At 46.9% G+C, this 27745-nt stretch overlaps 1 protein-coding gene across 1 annotated transcript; it reads right to left on the bottom strand.

Moving 5' to 3' along the window:
• Window positions 1-3008: 3008 nt before the first annotated feature.
• LOC129866042 (palmitoyltransferase ZDHHC17-like) lies at window positions 3009-25104 on the bottom strand (the record flags this gene model as incomplete). Its single annotated transcript, XM_055939174.1, has 9 exons — window positions 3009-3899; window positions 5863-6005; window positions 9034-9159; window positions 13926-14088; window positions 14582-14646; window positions 15323-15467; window positions 16431-16508; window positions 19342-19464; window positions 24968-25104. Coding segments are annotated over 9 exons (1131 nt in total), but the record flags the coding sequence as incomplete, so codon positions are not given.
• Between the last annotated feature and the right edge of the window lie 2641 nt (window positions 25105-27745).

Raw genomic sequence — 27745 nt, 5'->3', positions numbered from 1 at the left:
TACCGCCCAACCACCGCAAAACTACCGCCCAACCACCGCAAAACTACCGCCGCAAAACCACCGCCGCAAAACCACCACCGCAAAACCACCACCGCAAAACCACCACCGCACAACCACCACCGCACAACCACCACCGCACAACCACCACCGCACAGCCACCACCGCACAGCCACCACCGCACAGCCACCACCGCACAGCCACCACCGCACAACCACCACCGCACAACCACCACCGCAAAACCACCACCGCAAAACCACCACCGCAAAACCACCACCGCAAAACCACCACCGCAAAACCACCACCGCAAAACCACCACCGCAAAACCACCACCGCAAAACCACCACCGCAAAACCACCACCGCAAAACCACCACCGCAAAACCACCACCGCAAAACCACCACCGCAAAACCACCACCGCACAACCACCACCGCACAACTACCACCGCACAACTACCGCAAAACCACCACCGCACAACTACCACCGCAAAACTACCGCAAAACTACCACCGCAAAACTACCACCGCAAAACTACCACCGCAAAACTACCACCGCAAAACTACCACCGCAAAACTACCACCGCAAAACCACCACCGCACAACCACCACCGCACAACCACCACCGCAAAACCACCACCGCAAAACTACCGCCGCAAAACTACCGCAAAACTACCGCACAAACACCGCAAAACTACCGCACTACCAACGCAAAACTACCACCGCAAAACAACCGCCCAACCACCGCAAAACTACCGCCCAACCACCACAAAACTACCGCCCAACCACCACAAAACTACCGCCCAACCACCACAAAACTACCGCCCAACCACCACAAAACTACCACCGCAAAACTACCGCCGCAAAACTACCGCACAAACACCGCAAAACTACCGCCCAACCACCACAAAACTACCGCCCAACCACCGCAAAACTACCGCCCAACCACCACAAAACAACCGCCCAACCACCACAAAACTACCGCCCAACCACCACAAAACTACCGCCCAACCACCACAAAACTACCGCCCAACCACCACAAAACTACCGCCCAACCACCACAAAACTACCGCCCAACCACCACAAAACTACCGCCCAACCACCACAAAACTACCGCCCAACCACCACAAAACTACCGCCCAACCACCACAAAACTACCGCCCAACCACCACAAAACTACCGCCCAACCACCACAAAACTACCGCCCAACCACCACAAAACTACCGCCCAACCACCACAAAACTACCGCCCAACCACCACAAAACTACCGCCCAACCACCACAAAACTACCGCCCAACCACCACAAAACTACCGCCCAACCACCACAAAACTACCGCCCAACCACCACAAAACTACCGCCCAACCACCGCAAAACTACCGCCCAACCACCGCAAAACTACCGCCCAACCACCGCAAAACTACCGCCCAACCACCACAAAACTACCGCCCAACCACCACAAAACTACCGCCCAACCACCACAAAACTACCGCCCAACCACCACAAAACTACCGCCCAACCACCGCCCAACCACCACAAAACTACCGCCCAACCACCGCACAACCACCACAAAACTACCGCCCAACCACCACAAAACTACCGCACAACCACCACAAAACTACCGCACAACCGCGGCTGTATCAGATTCAACCCAGATCACAACAATCATAGACATTGAGACTACATGTGACCAACTGGGTACGGACCTCAGTCTACTGCGCGAGCCAAGACTGTGTTAGCCTGCTGAGCTACAGCCAAGGCATTAACTCAGAGAGCTAACGCGAGTCTTCAGGTCTCAGGCAAGGTTACCACCTCAGTTACATAACATCCACCTCCCAAAGAGGCACAGTTGGAATGGAGTGGGGGACTGCTTGAGTTTGTGAACGCTCCGGGGTGGAGTTTGCCCGAGGTACAGATCTAGGATCAGCTTCCCCTCCCCCAATCTTAACCATTAGTGGGGAAAATGCTAAACTGACCCAAGATCAGCGTCTAGGGTCAACTTCACCCTCCTCCGTTTAGGAATCCAGTCATCCCTTGCTGTAGCCGTCTACTGTTCTGAGCTGCAAGATGAGGTACAGGCTATGTGATGAGTTACAGGCTACAGTGACTATGTGGACGTAGATATTCTTTGGCTAGAACAGCCCACAATAAAGAGATAAGAGGCATTGAAGAGGACATCTCAATGGGAGATTGGCTGTTGGGCAAGAGGTGAGACTGGAAAAACCTGACTATTAACTCTCAAAGCTGCGTCACACAAGAGAGGACCTGTGCACAGGTGTGAATTTCACTTACACTCATAGTGGTGATTTTTATGTGAACTCTCACAGGTCAACGTTCCCATGAAAGACTAATTCTAACCAGAGGGAAACCAGTAACAAGACAGCCCCTGTTGAAAAAGCAGGAAAGGTTACAAGCGATTGACCGAGAGGTAGACGGGGAGCAGAGCAGCAGATCCAAGGAAACAAGCAACATCATGCAGATGAAATGGATTGAAGAAACTCTCCTCTCAGCAGTCAAATGAGGCAGATAAGAGACCAACCGGTCTCCGGACTTTAAATTGGGCATTTAGCAGTTCCAGACACGGTAAGGGAATTTTCCATTTCCAAAAAGCGACTGGAGGAGCCATCTTGAGCTACAGAAACACATTGACCCCACGAGTCGCTTCATCGGGTCTGACCCAGTCAGCTGTGCTGCACACTCAACACAGTGTTCTGCACATCTTAACACACAGTATTCATTAAAGACTGCATCCACACAGAGCTGAAAGCACACCGAGTTCCGTGATACAACCTCTTATCTGGACACTGGACTATTCATATGCAAAGAGCCTGGCTTTATACAGGATGCATGAAACTTCCTCAACCCAGAGCACCCAGGACAATAGTTTCCCTCGCCTCTCACCGTCCGCCCGTGATTCAGTGCAGTTTGCAGGGGAAGTGAACTATATGGGAATAGTTCTAGATGTCTGAGAAATTAGACTGCAATGTAACTTCACAAGCCTCTGAAAAGGATCCGGGGGGGGGGGGCATGATATGACTTTTTGATCCAAGTTACTACAGAAATTGTCCGGCCTCTTGTCATAATCAACCAGTATGGTTGCATCACAAGTTCCTTCAGATGTAAACTGTGACGCAAACACAATGGTGTGTAGCATATAGAAATAATGAGTCTGCCAACTGAAACATGTGCATTGTCTAGTGGGCCAGAAGTTTACACAATAGTAAAGAGTCCTAGAGGGTGTTGTGATGCTCTCTGCACTGTAGACTGAGAGGCAGGCCAATGCTCTTTAGCTGGCCTCACACTCCAGTGCACTGTGGGTAATCATGACCAGAGGGGTTCCAGATGGAAGAAGGGAAAGCCCATCTGTCTGTTTGGAATAGGCTGCAGTTTGACTGACACTCTAATCGACCAATAGCTGCAGGGGAGATTTCATACACTTTTGCTCTCAGTCAAAACCCATCATTACCCAGAAGTCACCTCCCTCCTTGATGAAAAAATTGATTGTTAGGAGGTGAATATTGACACACACAGCTGTCTTGCCAGGTGGCGCTGTGAACGAAAGGCCCTTGTACAGCACAGCAGCTTACTGTATATCATGGTTGGAATGAGAATGAAAGGCCCTTGTACAGCACAGCAGCTTACTGTATATCATGTTTGGAATGAGAATGAAAGGCCCTTGTACAGCACAGCAGCTTACTGTATATCATGGTTGGAATGAGAAGGAAAGGCCCTTGTACAGCACATCAGCTTACTGTATATCATGGTTGGAATGAGAAGGAAACCAGGAGACTCTTATTGTAAAGGATATCAATCCAGAACCAGTAGAACCAGGTCACGTACATCCAGAACTTGGTTGCCAGGTAGATTCCCAGAGGCAGGGCGCTGTGCATGGAGTGGTCAAAGAAAGACCTGAGGAGGCGGGAGAGAGAGAGAGAGGGGCAATCACTGTTAGAACTCAGCAGTAAAAAACATCAAATCTCACAGTCCACAAAACCCTCAGAGCTACATATCAAAGTCAACCAGATAGAGAAATAAACCCAGCCCTAACCTGCTGGGATGTCTCAGGTTTAGAGAGAAATAAACCCAGCCCTAACCTGCTGAGATGACTCAGGTTTACAGAGAAATAAACCCAGCCCTAACCTGCTGGTCTCAGGTTTAGAGAGAAATAAACCCTAACCTGCTGGGATGTCTCAGGTTTAGAGAGAAATAAACCCAGCCCTAACCTGCTGGGATGTCTCAGGTTTAGAGAGAAATAAACCCAGCCCTAACCTGCTGAGATGTCTCAGGTTTAGAGAGAAATAAACCCAGTCCTAACCTGCTGGGATGTCTCAGGTTTAGAGAGAAATAAACCCAGCCCTAACCTGCTGAGATGTCTCAGGTTTAGAGAGAAATAAACCCAGCCCTAACCTGCTGGGATGTCTCAGGTTTAGAGATAAATAAACCCAGCCCTAACCTGCTGAGATGTCTCAGGTTTAGAGAGAAATAAACCCAGTCCTAACCTGCTGAGATGTCTCAGGTTTAGAGAGAAATAAACCCAGCCCTAACCTGCTGAGATGTCTCAGGTTTAGAGAGAAATAAACCCAGCCCTAACCTGCTGAGATGTCTCAGGTTTACAGAGAAATAAACCCAGCCCTAACCTGCTGGGATGTCTCAGGTTTAGAGAGAAATAAACCCAGCCCTAACCTGCTGAGATGTCTCAGGTTTACAGAGAAATAAACCCAGCCCTAACCTGCTGAGATGTCTCAGGTTTAGAGAGAAATAAACCCAGCCCTAACCTGCTGAGATGTCTCAGGTTTACAGAGAAATAAACCCAGCCCTAACCAGCTGGTCTCAGGTTTACAGAGAAATAAACCCAGTCCTAACCTGCTGGTCTCAGGTTTACAGAGAAATAAACCCAGTCCTAACCTGCTGAGATGTCTCAGGTTTACAGAGAAATAAACCCAGTCCTAACCTGCTGAGATGTCTCAGGTTTACAGAGAAATAAACCCAGCCCTAACCTGCTGAGATGACTCAGGTTTAGAGAGTAATAAACCCAGCCCTAACCTGCTGGTCTCAGGTTTACAGAGAAATAAACCCAGCCCTAACCTGCTGGTCTCAGGTTTAGAGAGAAATAAACCCAGCCCTAACCTGCTGAGATGTCTCAGGTTTAGAGAGAAATAAACCCAGTCCTAACCTGCTGGGATGTCTCAGGTTTACAGAGAAATAAACCCAGCCCTAACCTGCTGGGATGTCTCAGGTTTAGAGAGAAATAAACCCAGCCCTAACCTGCTGGGATGTCTCAGGTTTACAGAGAAATAAACCCAGCCCTAACCTGCTGGGATGTCTCAGGTTTAGAGAGAAATAAACCCAGCCCTAACCTGCTGGGATGTCTCAGGTTTAGAGAGAAATAAACCCAGCCCTAACCTGCTGGGATGTCTCAGGTTTACAGAGAAATAAACCCAGCCCTAACCTGCTGGTCTCAGGTTTACAGAGAAATAAACCCAGCCCTAACCTGCTGGTCTCAGGTTTAGAGAGAAATAAACCCAGCCCTAACCTGCTGGGATGTCTCAGGTTTAGAGAGAAATAAACCCAGCCCTAACCTGCTGGGATGTCTCAGGTTTAGAGAGAAATAAACCCAGCCCTAACCTGCTGGGATGTCTCAGGTTTAGAGAGAAATAAACCCAGCCCTAACCTGCTGGTCTCAGGTTTACAGAGAAATAAACCCAGCCCTAACCTGCTGGTCTCAGGTTTAGAGAGAAATAAACCCAGCCCTAACCTGCTGGTCTCAGGTTTAGAGAGAAATAAACCCAGTCCTAACCTGCTGACAGCTCAACAGGGCTACATTGATAGCAACAGATACTGTCAAAGGTGTGTGTGTGTGTGTGTGACGTACTTGGAGAGGAACTGCACAGTGACCCACACGCCACAGTACATGAGGCCCTTGAGGAGCCAGGAGTCGATGTCCAGGTCAGCGATGAAGCCCACCAGCCAGATCACCAGGAAGGGGGTCCCCAACATGATCTTCTGTCTGAACTCCTGGGAGAGGACCAGAGAGGGAGGGAAGGAGGAGAGGAAGAGGAGAGGTTAAACAGGAAGGCAGGGATGCACTGTAGACTGTGTCACCTATTTACATAAACGATAGTGTCAAATCTCATTTTATTTGTCACGTGCCGAATACAAGAGGTAACTAGTGGGTGACTAGCGTCATAGCTCGGCTGGGTGACTAGCGTCATAGCGTGGCTGGGTGACTAGCGTCATAGCGTGGCTGGGTGACTAGTGTCATAGCGTGGCTGGGTGACTAGCGTCATAGCGTGGCTGGGTGACTAGCGCCATAGCTCGGCTGGGTGACTAGCGCCATAGCGTGGCTGGGTGACTAGCGTCATAGCTCGGCTGGGTGACTAGCGCCATGGCGTGGCTGGGTGACTAGCGTCATGGCGTGGCTGGGTGACTAGCGTCATAGCTCGGCTGGGTGACTAGCGTCATAGCGTGGCTGGGTGACTAGCGCCATAGCGTGGCTGGGTGACTAGCGTCATAGCTCGGCTGGGTGGCTAGCGCCATAGCGTGGCTGGGTGACTAGCGCCATAGCGCGGCTGGGTGACTAGCGCCATAGCGCGGCTGGGTGACTAGCGTCATAGCGCGGCTGGGTGACTAGCGTCATAGCGCGGCTGGGTGACTAGCGTCATAGCGCGGCTGGGTGACTAGCGTCATAGCTCGGCTGGGTGACTAGCGTCATAGCTCGGCTGGGTGACTAGCGTCATAGCTCGGCTGGGTGACTAGCGTCATAGCTCGGCTGGGTGACTAGCGCCATAGAGTGGCTGGGTGACTAGCGTCATAGCTCGGCTGGGTGACTAGCGTCATAGAGTGGCTGGGTGACTAGCGTCATAGCTCGGCTGGGTGACTAGCGCCATAGCTCGGCTGGGTGACTAGCGCCATAGCTCGGCTGGGTGACTAGCGCCATAGTTCGGCTGGGTGACTAGCGTCATAGCGTGGCTGGGTGACTAGCGCCATAGCGTGGCTGGGTGACTAGCGCCATAGAGTGGCTGGGTGACTAGCGTCATAGCTCGGCTGGGTGACTAGCGTCATAGAGTGGCTGGGTGACTAGCGTCATAGCTCGGCTGGGTGACTAGCGTCATAGAGTGGCTGGGTGACTAGCGTCATAGCTCGGCTGGGTGACTAGCGTCATAGCGTGGCTGGGTGACTAGCGTCATAGCTCGGCTGGGTGACTAGCGTCATAGCTCGGCTGGGTGACTAGCGTCATAGCGTGGCTGGGTGACTAGCGTCATAGCGTGACTGGGTGACTAGCGTCATAGCGTGACTGGGTGACTAGCGTCATAGCGTGACTGGGTGACTAGCGTCATAGCGTGGCTGGGTGACTGGCGTCATAGCTCGGCTGGGTGACTGGCGCCATAGCTCGGCTGGGTGACTGGCGCCATAGCTCGGCTGGGTGACTGGCGCCATAGCTCGGCTGGGTGACTGGCGCCATAGCTCGGCTGGGTGACTGGCGCCATAGCTCGGCTGGGTGACTGGCGCCATAGCTCGGCTGGGTGACTGGCGCCATTGCTCGGCTGGGTGACTGGCGCCATAGCGTGGCTGGGTGACTAGCGTCATAGCTCGGCTGGGTGACTAGCGTCATAGCGTGGCTGGGTGACTAGCGTCATAGCGTGGCTGGGTGACTAGCGTCATAGCGTGGCTGGGTGACTAGCGTCATAGCGTGGCTGGGTGACTAGCGTCATAGCGTGGCTGGGTGACTAGCGTCATAGCGTGGCTGGGTGACTAGCGTCATAGCGTGGCTGGGTGACTAACGTCATAGCGTGGCTGGGTGACTAGCGTCATAGCGTGGCTGGGTGACTAGCGTCATAGCGTGGCTGGGTGACTAGCGTCATAGCGTGGCTGGGTGACTAGCGTCATAGCGTGGCTGGGTGACTAGCGTCATAGCGTGGCTGGGTGACTAGCGTCATAGCGTGGCTGGGTGACTAGCGTCATAGCGTGGCTGGGTGACTAGCGTCATAGCGTGGCTGGGTGACTAGCGTCATAGCGTGGCTGGGTGACTAGCGTCATAGTTCGGCTGGGTGACTAGCGTCATAGCGTGGCTGGGTGACTAGCGTCATAGCGTGGCTGGGTGACTAGCGTCATAGCGTGGCTGGGTGACTAGCGTCATAGCGTGGCTGGGTGACTAGCGTCATAGCGTGGCTGGGTGACTAGCGTCATAGCGTGGCTGGGTGACTAGCGTCATAGCGTGGCTGGGTGACTAGCGTCATAGCGTGGCTGGGTGACTAGCGTCATAGCGTGGCTGGGTGACTAGCGTCATAGCGTGGCTGGGTGACTAGCGTCATAGCGTGGCTGGGTGACTAGCGTCATAGCGTGACTAATGGGGCCTCTCTATGGAGTGCCATCTAAAGATGTACCTTGACAACCTACACAATCCAGTGCGACAGCGTATGAATTTGAAAGACAACAGAAATGCAAAGTCAAGAAGCAAAACTTTGAAAAACACAAGATACAAGCGTAACTAATTGGTGCTATGTGCTCTTCCTGTCCCAACGAGCAGGAGTGGTTAGATCACTTGACTTGGAGAGACTGACTAGGGCTCTGGGGTGAAGTACAGATCTAGGATCAGCTTCCATTCCCCCAAACCCAACCTTAACTATTAGTGGAGAAAACGCTGATCTGACCCAAGATCACCGTCTAGGGGCAAATTCACCTTTCATTAGGGTCTTGACACAATCCTCAGGTCTGTCCGTGCAGACAAACAGCTGGATTCCTCAGACTCCAAGAAATCACTACCTTGGATGGGCAATTACTTCAAGACATAGAGGACAGGGAAGGTCTGAATAGAGTGTTAGCTTTGGTCTGTCTGTCTCACGTCAACAACAGGGCAGCAACTAGGCCTGAAGGTGCTCTTTTTAGGGTCTGGGATTGCTGGCCGGAAAGACAGGTGGCGGAAGGCTTTTTAGAGACAGAGTGGGACAATGGTGGCGTTACACATAGCCTTGCATGCTTACGCGAATAAGTGTATGTGTGTGTGTGTCTGAGTGAGTGCGTCAGTCTCCTCCCTGATCTCTACCTTGTCCATCTTCAGCTTCTTCAGGTAGCCAGGACTGTCGTAACCCTTGGCCTGCCGAGCCTCCTGTAAATGGTTGACCATCCACACGTTTTTCCTCTGCTTGGCCAGGTCCAGCGGCGTCTCACCCTGGAAGAATACAAAGGAATACAGCCAGAGGATCACCACGGTAACAACCAGCTAATCACCACGGTAACAATCCAACACAGAGAGAGCCTGATTCAGACAGCTAGGTAGTACCAGATCATAGGACATCTGAGGACACAGAAACAAAGGATGGACACTAAACAGTGGGATAGGAGAAAGGATGGACACTAAACAGTGGGATAGGAGAAAGGATGGACACTAAACAGTGGGATAGGAGAAAGGATGGACACTAAACAGTGGGATAGGAGAAAGGATGGACACTAAACAGTGGGATAGGAGAAAGGATGGACACTAAACAGTGGGATAGGAGAAAGGATGGACACTAAACAGTAGGATAGGAGAAAGGATGGACACTAAACACTGGTGGTGATCTGGGTATTCTAATTGGCCACCCTGGATAATAATGCTTCACCTTTCAAGTTCTGTCAAGACAACTATTAAAGGGTAACCAGATACAGGACAACTATTAAAGGGTAACCAGATACAGGACAACTATTAACAGGAAACCAGATACAGGACAACTATTAAAGGGTAACCAGATACAGGACAACTATTAAAAGGTAACCAGATACAGGACAACTATTAAAGGGTAACCAGATACAGGACAACTATTAAAGGGTAACCAGATACAGGACAACTATTAACAGGAAACCAGATACAGGACAACTATTAAAGGGTAACCAGATACAGGACAACTATTAAAGGGTAACCAGATACAGGACAACTATTAAAGGGTAACCAGATACAGGACAACTATTAAAGGGTAACCAGATACAGGACAACTATTAAAGGGTAACCAGATACAGGACAACTATTAAAGGGTAACCAGATACAGGACAACTATTAAAGGGTAACCAGATACAGGACAACTATTAAAGGGTAACCAGATACAGGACAACTATTAAAGGGTAACCAGATACAGGACAACTATTAAAGGGTAACCAGATACAGGACAACTATTAAAGGGTAACCAGATACAGGACAACTATTAACAGGAAACCAGATACAGGACAACTATTAAAGGGTAACCAGATACAGGACAACTATTAAAAGGTAACCAGATACAGGACAACTATTAACAGGTAACCAGATACAGGACAACTATTAAAGGGTAACCAGATACAGGACAACTATTAAAAGGTAACCAGATACAGGACAGCTATTAAAGGGTAACCAGATACAGGACAGCTATTAAAGGGTAACCAGATACAGGACAGCTATTAAAGGGTAACCAGATACAGGACAACTATTAAAGGGTAACCAGATACAGGACAACTATTAAAGGGTAACCAGATACAGGACAGCTATTAACAGGTAACCAGATACAGGACAGCTATTAAAGGGTAACCAGATACAGGACAACTATTAAAGGGTAACCAGATACAGGACAACTATTAAAGGGTAACCAGATACAGGACAACTATTAAAGGGTAACCAGATACAGGACAACTATTAAAGGGTAACCAGATACAGGACAACTATTAAAGGGTAACCAGATACAGGACAGCTATTAAAGGAAACCAGATACAGGACAGCTATTAAAGGTAACCAGATACAGGACAGCTAGTAAAGGAAACCAGATACAGGACAGCTAGTAAAGGTAACCAGATACAGGACAACTATTAAAGGGTAACCAGATACAGGACAGCTATTAAAGGGTAACCAGATACAGGACAACTATTAAAGGGTAACCAGATACAGGACAACTATTAAAGGGTAACCAGATACAGGACAACTATTAAAGGTAACCAGATACAGGACAACTATTAAAGGGTAACCAGATACAGGACAACTATTAACAGGAAACCAGATACAGGACAACTATTAAAGGTAACCAGATACAGGACAACTATTAAAGGGTAACCAGATACAGGACAACTATTAACAGGTAACCAGATTCAGGACAACTATTAAAGGGTAACCAGATACAGGACAACTATTAAAGGGTAACCAGATACAGGACAGCTATTAAAGGGTAACCAGATACAGGACAACTATTAAAGGGTAACCAGATACAGGACAGCTATTAAAGGGTAACCAGATACAGGACAACTATTAAAGGGTAACCAGATACAGGACAACTATTAAAGGGTAACCAGATACAGGACAGCTATTAAAGGGTAACCAGATACAGGACAACTATTAAAGGGTAACCAGATACAGGACAACTATTAAAGGGTAACCAGATACAGGACAGCTATTAAAGGGTAACCAGATACAGGACAGCTATTAAAGGGTAACCAGATACAGGACAACTATTAAAGGGTAACCAGATACAGGACAGCTATTAAAGGGTAACCAGATACAGGACAACTATTAAAGGGTAACCAGATACAGGACAACTATTAAAGGGTAACCAGATACAGGACAACTATTAAAGGGTAACCAGATACAGGACAACTATTAAAGGGTAACCAGATACAGGACAACTATTAAAGGGTAACCAGATACAGGACAACTATTAAAGGGTAACCAGATACAGGACAACTATTACAGGGTAACCAGATACAGGACAACTATTAAAGGGTAACCAGATACAGGACAACTATTAAAGGGTAACCAGATACAGGACAGCTATTAAAAGGGTAACCAGATACAGGACAACTATTAAAGGGTAACCAGATACAGGACAACTATTAAAGGGTAACCAGATACAGGACAACTATTAAAGGGTAACCAGATACAGGACAACTATTAAAGGGTAACCAGATACAGGACAACTATTAAAGGTAACCAGATACAGGACAACTATTAAAGGGTAACCAGATACAGGACAGCTATTAAAAGGGTAACCAGATACAGGACAACTATTAAAGGGTAACCAGATACAGGACAACTATTAAAGGGTAACCAGATACAGGACAACTATTAAAGGGTAACCAGATACAGGACAACTATTAAAGGGTAACCAGATACAGGACAACTATTAAAGGGTAACCAGATACAGGACAAATATTAAAGGGTAACCAGATACAGGACAACTATTAAAGGGTAACCAGATACAGGACAACTATTAAAGGGTAACCAGATACAGGACAACTATTAAAGGGTAACCAGATACAGGACAACTATTAAAGGGTAACCAGATACAGGACAACTATTAAAGGGTAACCAGATACAGGACAACTATTAAAGGGTAACCAGATACAGGACAACTATTAAAGGGTAACCAGATACAGGACAACTATTAAAGGGTAACCAGATACAGGACAACTATTAAAGGGTAACCAGATACAGGACAGCTATTAAAGGTAACCAGATACAGGACAGCTATTAAAAGGTAACCAGATACAGGACAACTATTAAAGGGTAACCAGATACAAGACAGCTATTAAAAGGGTAACCAGATACAGGACAGCTATTAAAGGTAACCAGATACAGGACAGCTATTAAAGGGTAACCAGATACAGGACAACTATTAAAGGTAACCAGATACAAGACAGCTATTAAAAGGGTAACCAGATACAGGACAGCTATTAAAAGGGTAACCAGATACAGGACAGCTATTAAAAGGGTAACCAGATACAGGACAACTATTAAAGGGTAACCAGATACAGGACAGTTATAAAAGTGTAACCAGATACAGGACAGTTATAAAAGTGTAACCAGATACAGGACAACTATTAAAGGAAACCAGATACAGGACAGCTATTAACAGGTAACCAGATACAGGACAACTATTAAAGGAAACCAGATACAGGACAACTATTAACAGGTAACCAGATACAGGACAACTATTAACAGGTAACCAGATACAGGACAACTATTAAAGGGTAACCAGATACAGGACAACTATTAAAGGGTAACCAGATACAGGACAACTATTAAAGGGTAACCAGATACAGGACAACTATTAAAGGGTAACCAGATACAGGACAACTATTAAAGGGTAACCAGATACAGGACAACTATTAACAGGTAACCAGATACAGGACAGCTATTAAAGGGTAACCCGATACAGGACAGCTATTAAAGGGTAACCCAGATACAGGACAGCTATTAAAGGGTAACCAGATACAGGACAACTATTAAAGGGTAACCAGATACAGGACAGCTATTAAAGGGTAACCAGATACAGGACAACTATTAACAGGTAACCAGATACAGGACAGCTATTAAAGGGTAACCCGATACAGGACAGCTATTAAAGGGTAACCCAGATACAGGACAGCTATTAAAGGGTAAGCAGATACAGGACAACTATTAACAGGTAACCAGATACAGGACAACTATTAAAGGGTAACCAGATACAGGACAACTATTAAAGGGTAACCAGATACAGGACAACTATTAAAGGAAACCAGATACAGGACAACTATTAAAGGTAACCAGATACAGGACAGCTATTAAAGGGTAACCAGATACAGGACAACTATTAAAGGAAACCAGATACAGGACAGCTATTAAAGGGTAACCAGATACAGGACAACTATTAAAGGAAACCAGATACAGGACAACTATTAAAGGGTAACCAGATACAGGACAACTATTAAAGGAAACCAGATACAGGACAGCTATTAAAGGAAACCAGATACAGGACAGCTATTAAAGGAAACCAGATACAAGCATGTGCTACAGGTCAGAGGTTAGTAGGAGATATTTGGGCCTTCAGTAACATACCTTGGCTCTGGAGTGACATTTCTCAGTAGGTACAGATCTAGGATCAGCTTCTCCTCCCTCAATCCTAGACTTAACAATTAGGGGGGAGATACAAAGCTGGCCCAAGATCAGCTGCACAGCCCCCTCACCTTGATGTTCTGTGCGTCCACATTGGAGTTGGAGTCCAGCAGCAGGGTGATGACTGTGGTGTTGCCGGCCAACACGGCCCAGTGCAGAGCCGTGTTTTTGTGGTACTTGTCACCCAGGTTGACCGACACGTTGAAGGTCAGCAGTAGCCGAGTGGGGTCCACGCTGTTAGGACGGGACAAAGTTCAAAATTCATGTGCAAAGCCTTTATGGTTTATTTATGAGAGTCACCGGGTCATAGTTCAATGTGCTCTAATTAACGACACAGTTGAAGTTTAGTGGCTATTTTTAGCCCACTGCACATTCTTCTTTGTGCTTTTAGTATCAGTCTCTTAAACGTCTATTATCCATTTCTAAATGTTGAGCATCTAGATGGGCATTCCATTTCTAAATGTTGAGCATCTAGATGGGCATTCCATTTTTAAATGTTGAGCATCTAGATGGGCATTCCATTTCTAAATGTTGAGCATTTAGATGGGCATTCCATTTCTAAATGTTGAGCATCTAGATGGGCATTCCATTTCTAAATGGGCATGGATTTCAGTTTGTGTGACTGCTGTGTGTGTTTAAATTAACTTGTTGTATCAGGGCTAGATGGGGCAAGGCTAGGACGTATGTAGGATATGGGTGAACGCATGGCACACACAGAGACACACACCTGTGTGTCCTGTAAGCTGCCCACATCAAGGGAGTCATTCCATTCTGATCCATCATGTCCACATCCTATAGGAGGAGAGGGAGAAAGAGCACATGGTCACAAACCCCCAATAAACAGAGAGAAGACCGACACTGTGCATCTTTGAAGATGTTTGAGCTACGAACAGATCCAGGAAAAACCTGGCAGGGCTGACAATGTGGAATGCAGGTGTCGAAAACTAATGAAACAACACCCCCTGGTGGTGGAAAACTAATGACAACACCCCCTGGTGGTGGAAAACTAATGACAACGCCCCCTGGTGGTGGAAAACTAATGACTACGCCCCCTGGTGGCGGGAAACTAACACCCCCCCCCCCTGATGGAAAACGAATGAAACAACGCCCCCTGGTGGTGGAAAACGAATGAAACAACGCCCCCTGGTGGCCGACAACAACTCCTGTACTTTGAATAAGCGAGAAAAGCTTTAAAATAAAAAACTGTTTCAGTTCTGGTGCTATCAGAATAAATATAACACACGGGTGACGTCACAGTAAATGTAATGGACGCACGCTGCCTAACCCCTAATCTTGTGGAGATCTGAGAGGATTTCAGAGGTTTAAGAAATATGGTAATATCTCCACAATGCCCCCTAATAGGCTAAGCAGAATATTCACAATATTGCTTACACCTATCAAAGCCTCTCAGATCTACACAAGTACACAGGAAGTAGGGGTTAGGGGCTAATTTGCAATTGGGACGTACCTGTCCCTTGGCGATGAGGTAAGCCACGATGGAGGTGTGTCCGAACTGGGCAGCCAGGTGGACACAGCTGCAGCCCTCTCCGTCGATGAGCGAGGGGTCGGACCCATACTTCAGCAGCTGCACCACCATGGAGAGGTGGCCCTGTCTGTGGACACACACAACATGATTATGTTGATGAGCACAAGAACTAACTGGTATTGCATGATATTAGCATTTAGACATGTTTCTGGATTTGGTTTTGTTTAAAGGATCAATCTAACTTTCATCTGCAGCACAGAAGAAACTAGCCAACCCCCCTTAATAACACCCCATTATTAACAGCAGGAATGGACATGACAGACTGCACCAATAATAACTAAATGTAAAGTCTCTGGGGGTTTTGTAGATAGGAAACGGTTTGAATCCCCGAGCTGACTAGGTAAAGTCTGTCGATGTGCCCTTGAGCAAGGCACCCTAAATGCTCCTGTTGGTCGCTCTGGATAAGTGTGTCTGCTAAATGACTACAATATAATATAAATGAAACGTAGATATCACATCCAATTGAGAGATGGTTTAATAAGAAGATTGATGCACTAGATACTTAACCAAACACAATCCTCAACAACATTGTAATTAAGTCCTTATATTCACAATACTAAACATAAACCGCATATAGAAAGTGTCAGTGTCAGACAGATGGGCTCAGCTCCTATCTACTGTGAAAGGTCACTAGCAGGGAGGGGAGGGCTGCTGACAAAGCCGTGAGGCCTGGCTAGGTATGGGGCCCCCGGCTAGGAATGGCAGCCCCCTGCTGATCATATGAATAATGCAGTAGAGAGCTCTCTGACAGGGTGAGGAGGGCAGGCAGTACTGGGACTTCATACAACCCTGAAGGTCTCGTGTGACTCGGGGGGAAAAGGACTCTAGCAGAAACGCGCCCTATGACCCCGACACAGGGGAAAGGAGAGTCCACTGGAAACAATACTTCATACAGTATATAACCTGTCACCTTTCTCTCTAGATGGGCATGTCTACAGATCAACACATACAACAGGACCTAATGTTTTGGTCCTGGAAAGCAAACTGAACCAGAGTCTGTTAATGCCTCATTTATTGTTGTCACTCTTACCTTGTGGCCCAATGCAGTGGTGTGGAGTTGAGGTCACCTCCCAACTGGTCCACCATCGCCCCCTTTGATATGTAGTACCTACACACAGCGTCACAAATACATTCAGCACCCACTTTGATATGTAGTACCTACACACAGCGTCACAAATACATTCAGCACCCACTTTGATATGTAGTACCTACACACAGCGTCACAAATACATTCATCACTCACTTTGATATGTAGTACCTACACACAGAGTCACAAATACATTCATCACTCACTTTGATATGTAGTACCTACACACAGCGTCACAAATACATTCATCACTCACTTTGATATGTAGTACCTACACACAGAGTCACAAATACATTCATCACTCACTTTGATATGTAGTACCTACACACAGAGTCACAAATACATTCATCACTCACTTTGATATGTAGTACCTACACACAGAGTCACAAATACATTCATCACTCACTTTGATATGTAGTACCTACACACAGAGTCACAAATACATTCAGCACTCACCCAACTACAGGTGGTGAAAAGATTAGATTGTTGATGCAGTGAGATAAAACAGATGAACTAATTCAGTTGTATTGCCTCAGGATCTCCAGGAATATGAGGTATTAAGAGGATGGCTCAGACCTACGCAGACATCCAGGATCTCCAGGAATATGAGGTATTAAGAGGATGGCTCAGACCTACGCAGACATCCAGGATCTCCAGGAATATGAGGTATTAAGAGGATGGCTCAGACCTACGCAGACATCCAGGATCTCCAGGAATATGAGGTATTAAGAGGATGGCTCAGACCTACGCAGACATCCAGGATCTCCAGGAATATGAGGTATTAAGAGGATGGCTCAGACCTACGCAGACATCCAGGATCTCCAGGAATAAGAGGTATTAAGAGGATGGCTCAGACCTACGCAGACATCCAGGATCTCCAGGAATAAGAGGTATTAAGAGGATGGCTCAGACCTACGCAGACATCCAGGATCTCCAGGAATATGAGGTATTAAGAGGATGGCTCAGACCTACGCAGACATCCAGGATCTCCAGGAATAAGAGGTATTAAGAGGATGGCTCAGACCTACGCAGACATCCAGGATCTCCAGGAATATGAGGTATTAAGAGGATGGCTCAGACCTACGCAGACATCCAGGATCTCCAGGAATAAGAGGTATTAAGAGGATGGCTCAGACCTACGCAGACATCCAGGATCTCCAGGAATATGAGGTATTAAGAGGATGGCTCAGACCTACGCAGACATCCAGGATCTCCAGGAATATGAGGTATTAAGAGGATGGCTCAGACCTACGCAGACATCCAGGATCTCCAGGAATATGAGGTATTAAGAGGATGGCTCAGACCTACGCAGACATCCAGGATCTCCAGGAATATGAGGTATTAAGAGGATGGCTCAGACCTACGCAGACATCCAGGATCTCCAGGAATAAGAGGTATTAAGAGGATGGCTCAGACCTACGCAGACATCCAGGATCTCCAGGAATATGAGGTATTAAGAGGATGGCTCAGACCTACGCAGACATCCAGGATCTCCAGGAATAAGAGGTATTAAGAGGATGGCTCAGACCTACGCAGACATCCAGGATCTCCAGGAATATGAGGTATTAAGAGGATGGCTCAGACCTACGCAGACATCCAGGATCTCCAGGAATATGAGGTATTAAGAGGATGGCTCAGACCTACGCAGACATCCAGGATCTCCAGGAATATGAGGTATTAAGAGGATGGCTCAGACCTACGCAGACATCCAGGATCTTGTTCTCTCCTTCCTGCTATGTTGTATTAGAATGGTTTGGGATTCTGTTCTTATACAGAGACCATGGTTCTGACAGCGTTTCTGCAGCAGCAGGACGTCCCTCTGCAGCACAATGGTAAAGACAGCACAGTAGGATGGCTGTATTCACTCACACCTGGGTTCTCTTCACTAGGGACCAAACAGAAGCTAACAGGGAGGGACTAACTGAACTAGTCCAATAAGAAACTCTTTTCCTGGTGCAAAATGTTTGTACTAATGTATAGGACCAATGCCAGCCTTTGTCCTGTGTGAGTATGAGAGTCTCCATCACACCGACAGCGTCATGGTGCAAAACGGTACACAGGATCACATCTGGATATGTGTGCAACAAAGGTTCAACATTCACCTTCTGCTACCATTTCTGTCACGCCGTCTCTACACATACAATGTGATGCATACCTTTATAAATCCAACGTATGCACCACACAGAACACACTGCAACTGCAGGGTTCCGGGACTATGTCCTGTGTGAGTTTAGGGTTCCGGGACTATGTCCTGTGTGAGTTTAGGGTTCCGGGACTACGTCCTGTGTGAGTATGTGTGTTTAGGGTTCCAGGACTACGTCCTGTGTGAGTATGTGTGTTTAGGGTTCCAGGACTACGTCCTGTGTGAGTATGTGAGTTTAGGGTTCCAGGACTACGTCCTGTGTGAGTATGTGTGTTTAGGGTTCTAGGACTACGTCCTGTGTGAGTATGTGTGTTTAGGGTTCTAGGACTACATCCTGTGTGAGTATGTGAGTTTAGGGTTCCAGGACTACGTCCTGTGTGAGTTTAGGGTTCCATGACTACGTCCTGTGTGAGTGTGTGAGTTTAGGGTTCTAGGACTACGTCCTGTGTGAGTATGTGAGTTTAGGGTTCTAGGACAGTATGCTTGCATGAGTTCCAATCCCCCTGATAAGAAACATTCCACAGGAGGGTGTTGGGAGTAGCATTTCACGTGTACATGTAGGTTTACTGCAACTCACATGTCAGACAGCTGAATAGAGGTGGTCAAGGGCATTGGGTTATTCGGCGTGAGTGTGAGTGTGTGTGTGTGTGTGTGTGTGTGTGTGTGTGTGTGTGTGTGTGTGTGTGTGTGTGAAGTTCGTGTGTCACTCACTTGACCAAGTCTATTCGATTGTTGATGGCAGCCCAGTGCAGGAGTGTGACGTTCTCTTTGTCCGGCTGCTGAACATCATAGCCTGCCTCCACCAGCTCTCTGCAGCGCTCAAAGATCCCATACCTGGAGAGTGGAGGTAGACAAGGTTAGAATAGGGTCAACACACACACAGTTCACACATCCATCCTCAGTTCTCTTATCACAGCCATTAAACTCTGTAAATGTTATAAAGTCACCATTGGCCTCACATGCTGACTACACCGCTAACACTAGTCAGCATGTGAGGTCAATGGTGAAAATAAATGTAAATCAAATACATTTATAAAGCCCTTCTTACATCAGCTGATATCTCAAAGTGCTGTACAGAAACCCAGCCTAAAACCCCAAACAGTAAGCAATGCAGGTGTAGAAGCACGGTGGCTAGGAAAAACTCCCTATAAAGGCCAAAACCTAGGAAGAAACCTAGAGAGGAACCAGGCTGAGGGGTGGCCAGTCCTCTTCTGGCTGTGCCGAGTGGAGATTATAACAGAACATGGCCAAGATGTTCAAATGTTCATAGATGACCAGCAGGGTCAAATAATAATAATAATCACAGTGGTTGTCGAGGTGCAGGTCAGCACCTCAGGACATAAACATACGTGTTATTCAATTACCCACACTGCTCGCACGTGCCAATGAGCGTTGTAAGAGAATTCTGCCCTGTTATACAAGAGACCACAGGAAACGTCTTTGATCAGAGGTTAGTTTGTTTAATAAGGATTGCAACCCGGAGTATACACTTAGTCATTTGCAAGTAACACTCAGTACAAAATATGGTGTTTTCCCTTTTTATCCCCTTTTATTTGACCTTTATTTAAAGAGGCAAGTCAGTTAAGAACAAATTCTTATTTTCAATGGAACAGTGGGTTGTCCAGAACGACCTTGCCAGCTCGGGGATTCGAACTTGCAACCTTTCGGTTACTAGTCCAACGCTCTAACCACTAGGCTACCTGCCGCCCCACACCCTTCCGCCCCCCCTACTGAGGTTCACCCCGCCCAGGGCGATGTCCCTTAACTTTAATACCATATAAGCTCATAATTAATAGTTGCTAATACACTGCTCCAAAAAATAAAGGGAACACTTAAACAACACAATGTAACTCCAAGTCAATCACACTTGTGTGAAATCAAACTGTCTACTTAGGAAGCAACACTGATTGACAATAAATTTCACATGCTGTTGTGCGAATGGAATAGACAACAGGTGGAAATTAGAGGCAATTAGCAAGACACCCCCAATAAAAGAGTGGTTCTGCAGGTGGTGACCACAGACCACTTCTCAGTTCCTATGCTTCCTGGCTGATGTTTTGGTCACTTTTGAATGCTGGCGGTGCTTTCACTCTAGTGGTAGCATGAGACGGAGTCTACAACCCACACAAGTGGCTCAGGTAGTGCAGCTCATCCAGGATGGCGCATCAATGCGAGCTGTGGCAAGAAGGTTTGCTGTGTCTGTCAGCGTAGTGTCCAGAGCATGGAGGCGCTACCAGGAGACAGGCCAGTACATCAGGAGACGTGGAGGAGGCCGTAGGAGGGCAACAACCCAGCAGCAGGACCGCTACCTCCGCCTTTGAGCAGGAGGAGCACTGCCAGAGCCCTGCAAAATGACCTCCAGCAGGCCACAAATGTGCATGCGTCTGCTCAAACGGTCAGAAACAGACTCCATGAGGGTGGTATGAGGGCCCGACGTCCACAGGTGGGGGTTGTGCTTACAGCCCAACACTGTGCAGGACGTTTGGCATTTGCCAGAGAACACCAAGATTGGCAAATTCGCCACTGGCGCCCTGTGCTCTTCACAGATGAAAGCAGGTTCACACTGAGCACATGAGCACGTGACAGAGTCTGGAGACGCCGTGGAGAACGTTCTGCTGCCTGCAACATCCTCCAGCATGACCGGTTTGGCGGTGGGTCAGTCATGGTGTGGGGTGGCATTTCTTTGGGGGGCCGCACAGCCCTCCATGTGCTCGCCAGAGGTAGCCTGACTGCCATTAGGTACCGAGATGAGATCCTCAGACCCCTTGTGAGACCATATGCTGGTGCGGTTGGCCCTGGGTTCCTCCTAATGCAAGACAATGCTAGACCTCATGTGGCTGGAGTGTGTCAGCAGTTCCTGCAAGAGGAAGGCATTGATGCTATGGACTGGCCCGCCCGTTCCCCAGACCTGAATCCAATTGAGCACATCTGGGACATAATGTCTCGCTCCATCCACCAACGCCACGTTGCACCACAGACTGTCCAGGAGTTGGCGGGTGCTTTAGTCCAGGTCTGGGAGAAGATCCCTCAGGAGACCATCCGCCACCTCATCAGGAGCATGCCCAGGCGTTGTAGGGAGGTCATACAGGCACATGGTAGCCACACACACTACTGAGCCTCATTTTGACTTGTTTTAAGGACATCACATCAATGTTGGATCAGCCTGTAGTGTGGTTTTCCACTTTAATTTTGAGTGTGACTCCAAATCCAGACCTCCATGGGTTGATAAATTTGATTTCCATTTATCATTTTTGGGTGATTTTGTTGTCAGCACATTCAACTATGTAAAGAAAAAAGTATTTAATAAGAATATTTCATTCATTCAGATCTAGGATGTGTTATTTTAGTGTTCCCTTTATTTTTTTGAGCAGTGTACAAAGATGTCTCTGCTAGGAGTTCAGCTTATTGTTATTTGCAGTTAGTTCCCCATTCCTTCTTCCTCCTGTTGCTATCATGTGCTGGCAGAAGTAAGACTGGAACATAGTATCAACAGGAACTGAAAGTATATTTTCCAACACACAGACATCTGACTTTTGTGACGTTCGTCTCTACCACTGATTCTTAATCTCAAGCAAAACATTAATCATTGTACTTTTGTAATTACAGGTGTTCCTATAATGTACAGATATTATAAAATTCCTTTCAAGTCAGCTCTATTTGTGACGCTGATCGCGATGCAAGTCCTGCCTCTCTCATCTCCTCATTGGTTTATAGAAGCAGATACCCACATGCCATCTCCTCATTGGTTATACCCACATAGGCGATTGAAAGACAACTGAGTTCGTCGGTTGTCATGGTAATACTATGAAAGTTTAGATGCCGATCGCTATATAAAGTCCAAAGAAGAAAAAGCCTGGAAGGAGGAGAGATAACTAGAAGAGGAACTTAAAACTTTCCACCTTATCCACAACTGTCCCGTCGATGTTGATAAGGGGGTGCTCCACCACCCGATGTCACAGGAAGGCCAAAAAGATCATCAAGGACAACAACCACCCGAGCCACTGCCTGTTCACCCCGCTATCATCCAGAAGGCGAGGTCAGTACAGGTATATCAAAGCAGGGTCCGAGAGACTGAAAAACAGCTTCTATCTCAAGGCCATCAGACTGTTAAACAGCCATCACTAACATTGAGTGGCTGCTGCATACATACAGACTCAACTCTCTAGCCACTTTAATAATTAAAAATTGGATGTAAATGTATCACTAGTCACTTAAACAATGCCACTTTATATAATGTTTACATACCCTACACTACTCATCTGATATGTATATACTGTACTCTATACCATCTAATGTATCCTGCCTATGCCGTTCGGCCATCGCTCATCCATATATTTATATGTACATATTCTTATTCATTCCTTTACACTTGTGTGTATAAGGTAGTTGTTGTGAAATTGTTAGATTACTTGTTAGATATTACTGCACGGTCAGAAATAGAAGCACAAGCATTTCGCTACACTCGCATTAACATCTGCTAACCATGTGTATGTGACCATTAACATCTGCTAACCATGTGTATGTGACCAATAACATTTGATTGGATTTAGAAACGATTCGGTTTACCATTTTATGTGTGGATTAATTGTTGGAGAAGAGTACCTTGTGCATTTCAGATAAAATAACTCAACATTTATATATCGCAGGACAAATTAGCAAGCAACAGCAAGCAAGCTAGCTAAATCGGCATAAATGTTTAATGCTTTTCGACCTGTTCCCGAATTAAAATAATTGGTTCAGAGTTTGTTTTGATATTTTAACCTGCGTGTCGTGATCACGTTTGGTGTGGGGGGACAAAATCAATTGGCGCACGATGGCCGGTTTGGGTTTGGTGTCATGGTGACATCCCTGAGCGGTTTTCTTCTCCGGCAACTGAGTTAGGAAGGACGCCTGTATCTTTGAGGTGACTGGGTGTAGATTCCCCATCCAAAGTGTAATTAATAACTTCACCATGCTCAAAGGGATATTCATGGTCTGCGTTTTCGGTGCCCTTCTTTGCCAAGCATTGTAAAACCTCTCTGGTCTTTGTGTTTGAATCGATTTTTGATATTCACTGCTCGACTGAGGGATCTTATAGATAATTGTGTGTGGGGTACAGTGAGGAGGTAGTCATTCAAAAAGTAGGTTAAACACTATTATTGCCCCCAGAGTGAGTCCAAGCAACTTATTATGGGACTTGTTGAGCACATGTTTACTCCTGAACTTATTTAGGCTTGCCATAACAAATTGATTCAAGACCATTCAGATTTTCATTTTGTATTAATTTGTAAAATGTCTGATAACAAAACTCCACTGACATTATGGGGTATTGTGTGTGACAAAAAACTCCCTTTAATCCATTTTAAATTCAGGCTGTAACAACATGTGTAAAAAGTCAAGGGGTGTGAACACTTTGAAGGCACTATGTTCATACACTACTGGTCTGGCTCATAGGGGAAGGACCGTTTCATAATACCGTGTGAACACATTCATGGGGGAAGGGAAATCCCAGGTAGTGCAGACTAGCTGACACAAACCTGGTCCTGACGGTGCCAGAACAAGGAAACAAGTCCAGGGAGGCTAGTAGTAATAAATGTTCTGTTAGTGGTTTCCTGCTAGCGTCCATACTAGGGGCCTGTCTGTTACCCTATATGCAAACCAACTAGAGGGGGTATCGATAGCGGTGTAGTGTGAAGTTGCTCCTAGACACTGATCTTGAGACAGTTTTGCATTTTCCCCACTAATGGTTAATGTTAGGACTGGGGGAGGGGTAACTGATCCTAGATCTGTACCTAGGGGTACAGATTCACCCCATAGCAGGGATCGTTAGCCACTAGTCTAGAGCAGTGATATGACCTGGAGCAGGGATCGATAGACACTAGTCTACAGGTTCTCCCATCTCCACAGAGAAACTCTGGAGCTCATCAGGTTCTTTTCGAACTTTTTCAAAGTACTGCAGCATGGGGCAGCAGGTAGGCTAGTGGTTAGAGCATTGGCCTAGTAACCGAAAGGTTGTAAGATCAAATCCCTGAGCTGACTAAGTAAAAATCTGTCGTTCTGCCCCTGAACAAGGCAGTTAACCCACTGTTCCTAGGCCATCATTGAAAATAAGAATTTGTTCTTAACTAACTTGCCTCGTTAAATAAAGGAAGAAAAAAAAGAGGGGGAAAAAAGCAGTTAGGCCTATGTGCTGGAGAACAGCGTGGAAATAATGTTCGCCCTGCTACACAAGTAAGATAACTATACCTCAACAGGAAGTGTTTTTAAAACCAGTTACATTGCTTGTATACCTTTAACCACACTGGCCAAGCTTTGTATACCTTTAACCACACGAGCCCGGCGGTGCGTGGGTACTCACTGCGTGGCTTTGACGATGTCCCAGGTACTGTAGTCATCCACGTGGCTCTTGCGCCCCACATTCTCACTGTAGCCATGGTTATAATGACTCTGGGGCTTGAGTTCCTGTTGGGGGCGAAAAAAAAACAGCCATGAGTTTCACCAATCCATGCCTTGCCTGGACCCAGTGGGCCTACCCAGACGGCACAGCGTCATCTCACGAGAGCGATTGAATGAGCGACAGAGAGAGTTGGAGAAGGCTGTGTCATGTTCTGATAGTGGGCAACAGTGAGCCGGGCCGCCCACATAGGCCCTTCACATTCTATTAGCCTCCATGGCAACGTCATTTAACCCCGGGAAGACTGCTGTACTGCTGTCTTGGTGACTGGTAAATACACATCACATCCCAGTTCTCACTCAGTCTCTATAACCTTTACTGAACAACACAATTGGTCCAGGAGAATGCAGTTTGGGTTTTCATAAAATTATAAAAAAAACTTGGTTCACGTGTACAGTACTGACTGTAAAACAACCATAACAAGCCTTATATATAGTCTAGATTCCTACTAAATCTATTTTCCTATGGAAGGCCCTGTGACAGACTAGCGTCCTGTCCAGGGGGTGTGATGGTACGTCAAGCTGCCCCACGCTACAGACTCAGGGTATGGGCTCCTGCTCTATTGGCCACTATGGATTGTCCAAGGCTCACTTGTCCAAGGCTCACTTGTCCAAGGCTCACTTGTCCAAGGCTCACTTGTCCAAGGCTCACTTGTCCAAGGCTCACTTGTCCAAGGCTCACTTGTCCAAGGCTCACTTGTCCAAGGCTCACTTGTCCAAGGCTCACTTGTCCAAGGCTCACTTGTCCAAGGCTCACTTGTCCAAGGCTCACTTGTCCAAGGCTCACTTGTCCAAGGCTCACTTGTCCAAGGCTCACTTGTCCAAGGCTCACTTGTCCAAGGCTCACTTGTCCAAGGCTCACTTGTCCAAGGCTCACTTGTCCAAGGCTCACTTGTCCAAGGCTCACTTGTCCAAGGCTCACTTGTCCAAGGCTCACTTCCTACAGAATGTGAGGTATAATTTTACAGCCCGACAGCCATTCCATATCTAACAGCCATAGGACCTACACATTCCTTCAATACTAATGTACAAAATGTACAACCTCTGACAAAAGTCCCTCCACTTCTATTCGAGGGTAAAAATGATGAATCAGACACCTTATCGACAGCAACAGCTCATGGTCCTCCTGGAATCATATTTTTTTTTTTTACTAAATGGAGGAATCTTAGTCAGAGAAATGCTGATGAATGTCTTGCTCGAGCTGTGTATGCAACTGGTTCACCTCTGATGCTCACAGGCAATGTGTATTGGATGAGATTAATGAATGTTCTAGGCCCAGCATACAACCCTCCAACCAGACATGCTTGATCTACTCATTTGCTGGATGCAGAGTTCAAGTGAAGGTCAAGCATATCATAGAGAAAGCAGACTATTGCAATCATCTCTGATGGGTGGTCGAATGTTCGTGGGCAAGGAATAATTAACTACATCATCTCCACCCCTCAAACCAGTATTCTACAAGAGCACAGACACAAAGGACAACAGACACACCGGTCTCTACATTGCAGATGAGCTAAAGGCAGTCATCAATGACCTTGGACCACATAAGGTGGCCAGCCGCCTCTGGTGACAGACAATGCTGTGAACATGAAGGCTGCTTGGTCTAAAGTGGAGGAGTCCTTCACCCATTGGCTGTGCTGCTCATGCATTGAATCTGCTCCTCAAGGACATCATGACACTGAAAACAATGGATACACTCTACAAGAGAGCCAAGTAAACAGTTAGGTATGTGAAGAGTCATCAAGTTATAGCAGCAATCTACCTCACCAAGCAAAGTGAGAAGAATAAGAGCACCACATTGAAGCTGCCCAGCAACACACGTTGGGGTGGTGTTGTCAGTCATCATGTTTGACAGTCCCCTGGGGGGGAAGGAGTCTCTCCAAGAAATGGCCATATCACAGTCTGCCGATATGGACAGCCCCATCAAGAGGATCCTCCTGGATGATGTATTTTGGGAGAGAGTGGTAAGCAGCCTGAAACCTATAGCAGTAGCCATTGCACGGATTGAGGGAGACAATGCCATCCTGTCTGATGTTTAGACTCTGCTTGCAGATGTAAGATAAGAAATCCGAACTGCCCTGCCCACTTCCCTGTTGCTCCAAGCAGAGGAAACTGCAGTTCTGAAATACATCAAAGACCATTTAGACTTCTGCCTGAAGCCCATTCACACTGCAGTGTACATGTTGGACCCCAAGTCTGCTGGCAAGAGCATCCTGTCTGGTGCAGAGATCAACAAGGCCTATGGTGTCATCACTACCGTGTCTCACCACCTTGGCCTGGATGAGGGCAAGGTTCTTGGCAGTCTGGCGAAGTACACTTCCAAGCAAGGGCTTTGGGATGGAGATGCAATATGGCAGTCGTGCCAACATATCTCATCAGCCACCTGGTGGAAGGGACTTTGTGGATCTGAGACTCTTTCCCCTGTTGCCTTCATCATCCCCCAAATCCCATCAACATCAGCCGCCTCAGAGTGCAACTGGTCCTTGTTTGGGAACACACACCAAAGCACGCAACAGGCTGACCAATACCAGGGTTCAAAAATTGGTGGCCATCCGGGCAAATTTGAGGCTTTTTGAGCCTGACGACAAGCCATCGTCAACAAGGTTGGAAGGTGACAGTGAAGATGAGGCCTCAGAGTCTGATGTTCAAGAGGTGGACATTGAGGAGGTCCAGGAAGAAGACA

This window comes from Salvelinus fontinalis, chromosome 11 (assembly GCF_029448725.1).
Source record: "Salvelinus fontinalis isolate EN_2023a chromosome 11, ASM2944872v1, whole genome shotgun sequence".
Lineage (NCBI taxonomy): Eukaryota > Metazoa > Chordata > Actinopteri > Salmoniformes > Salmonidae > Salvelinus > Salvelinus fontinalis.
This window is presented reverse-complemented; position numbering and strand designations above follow the sequence as displayed.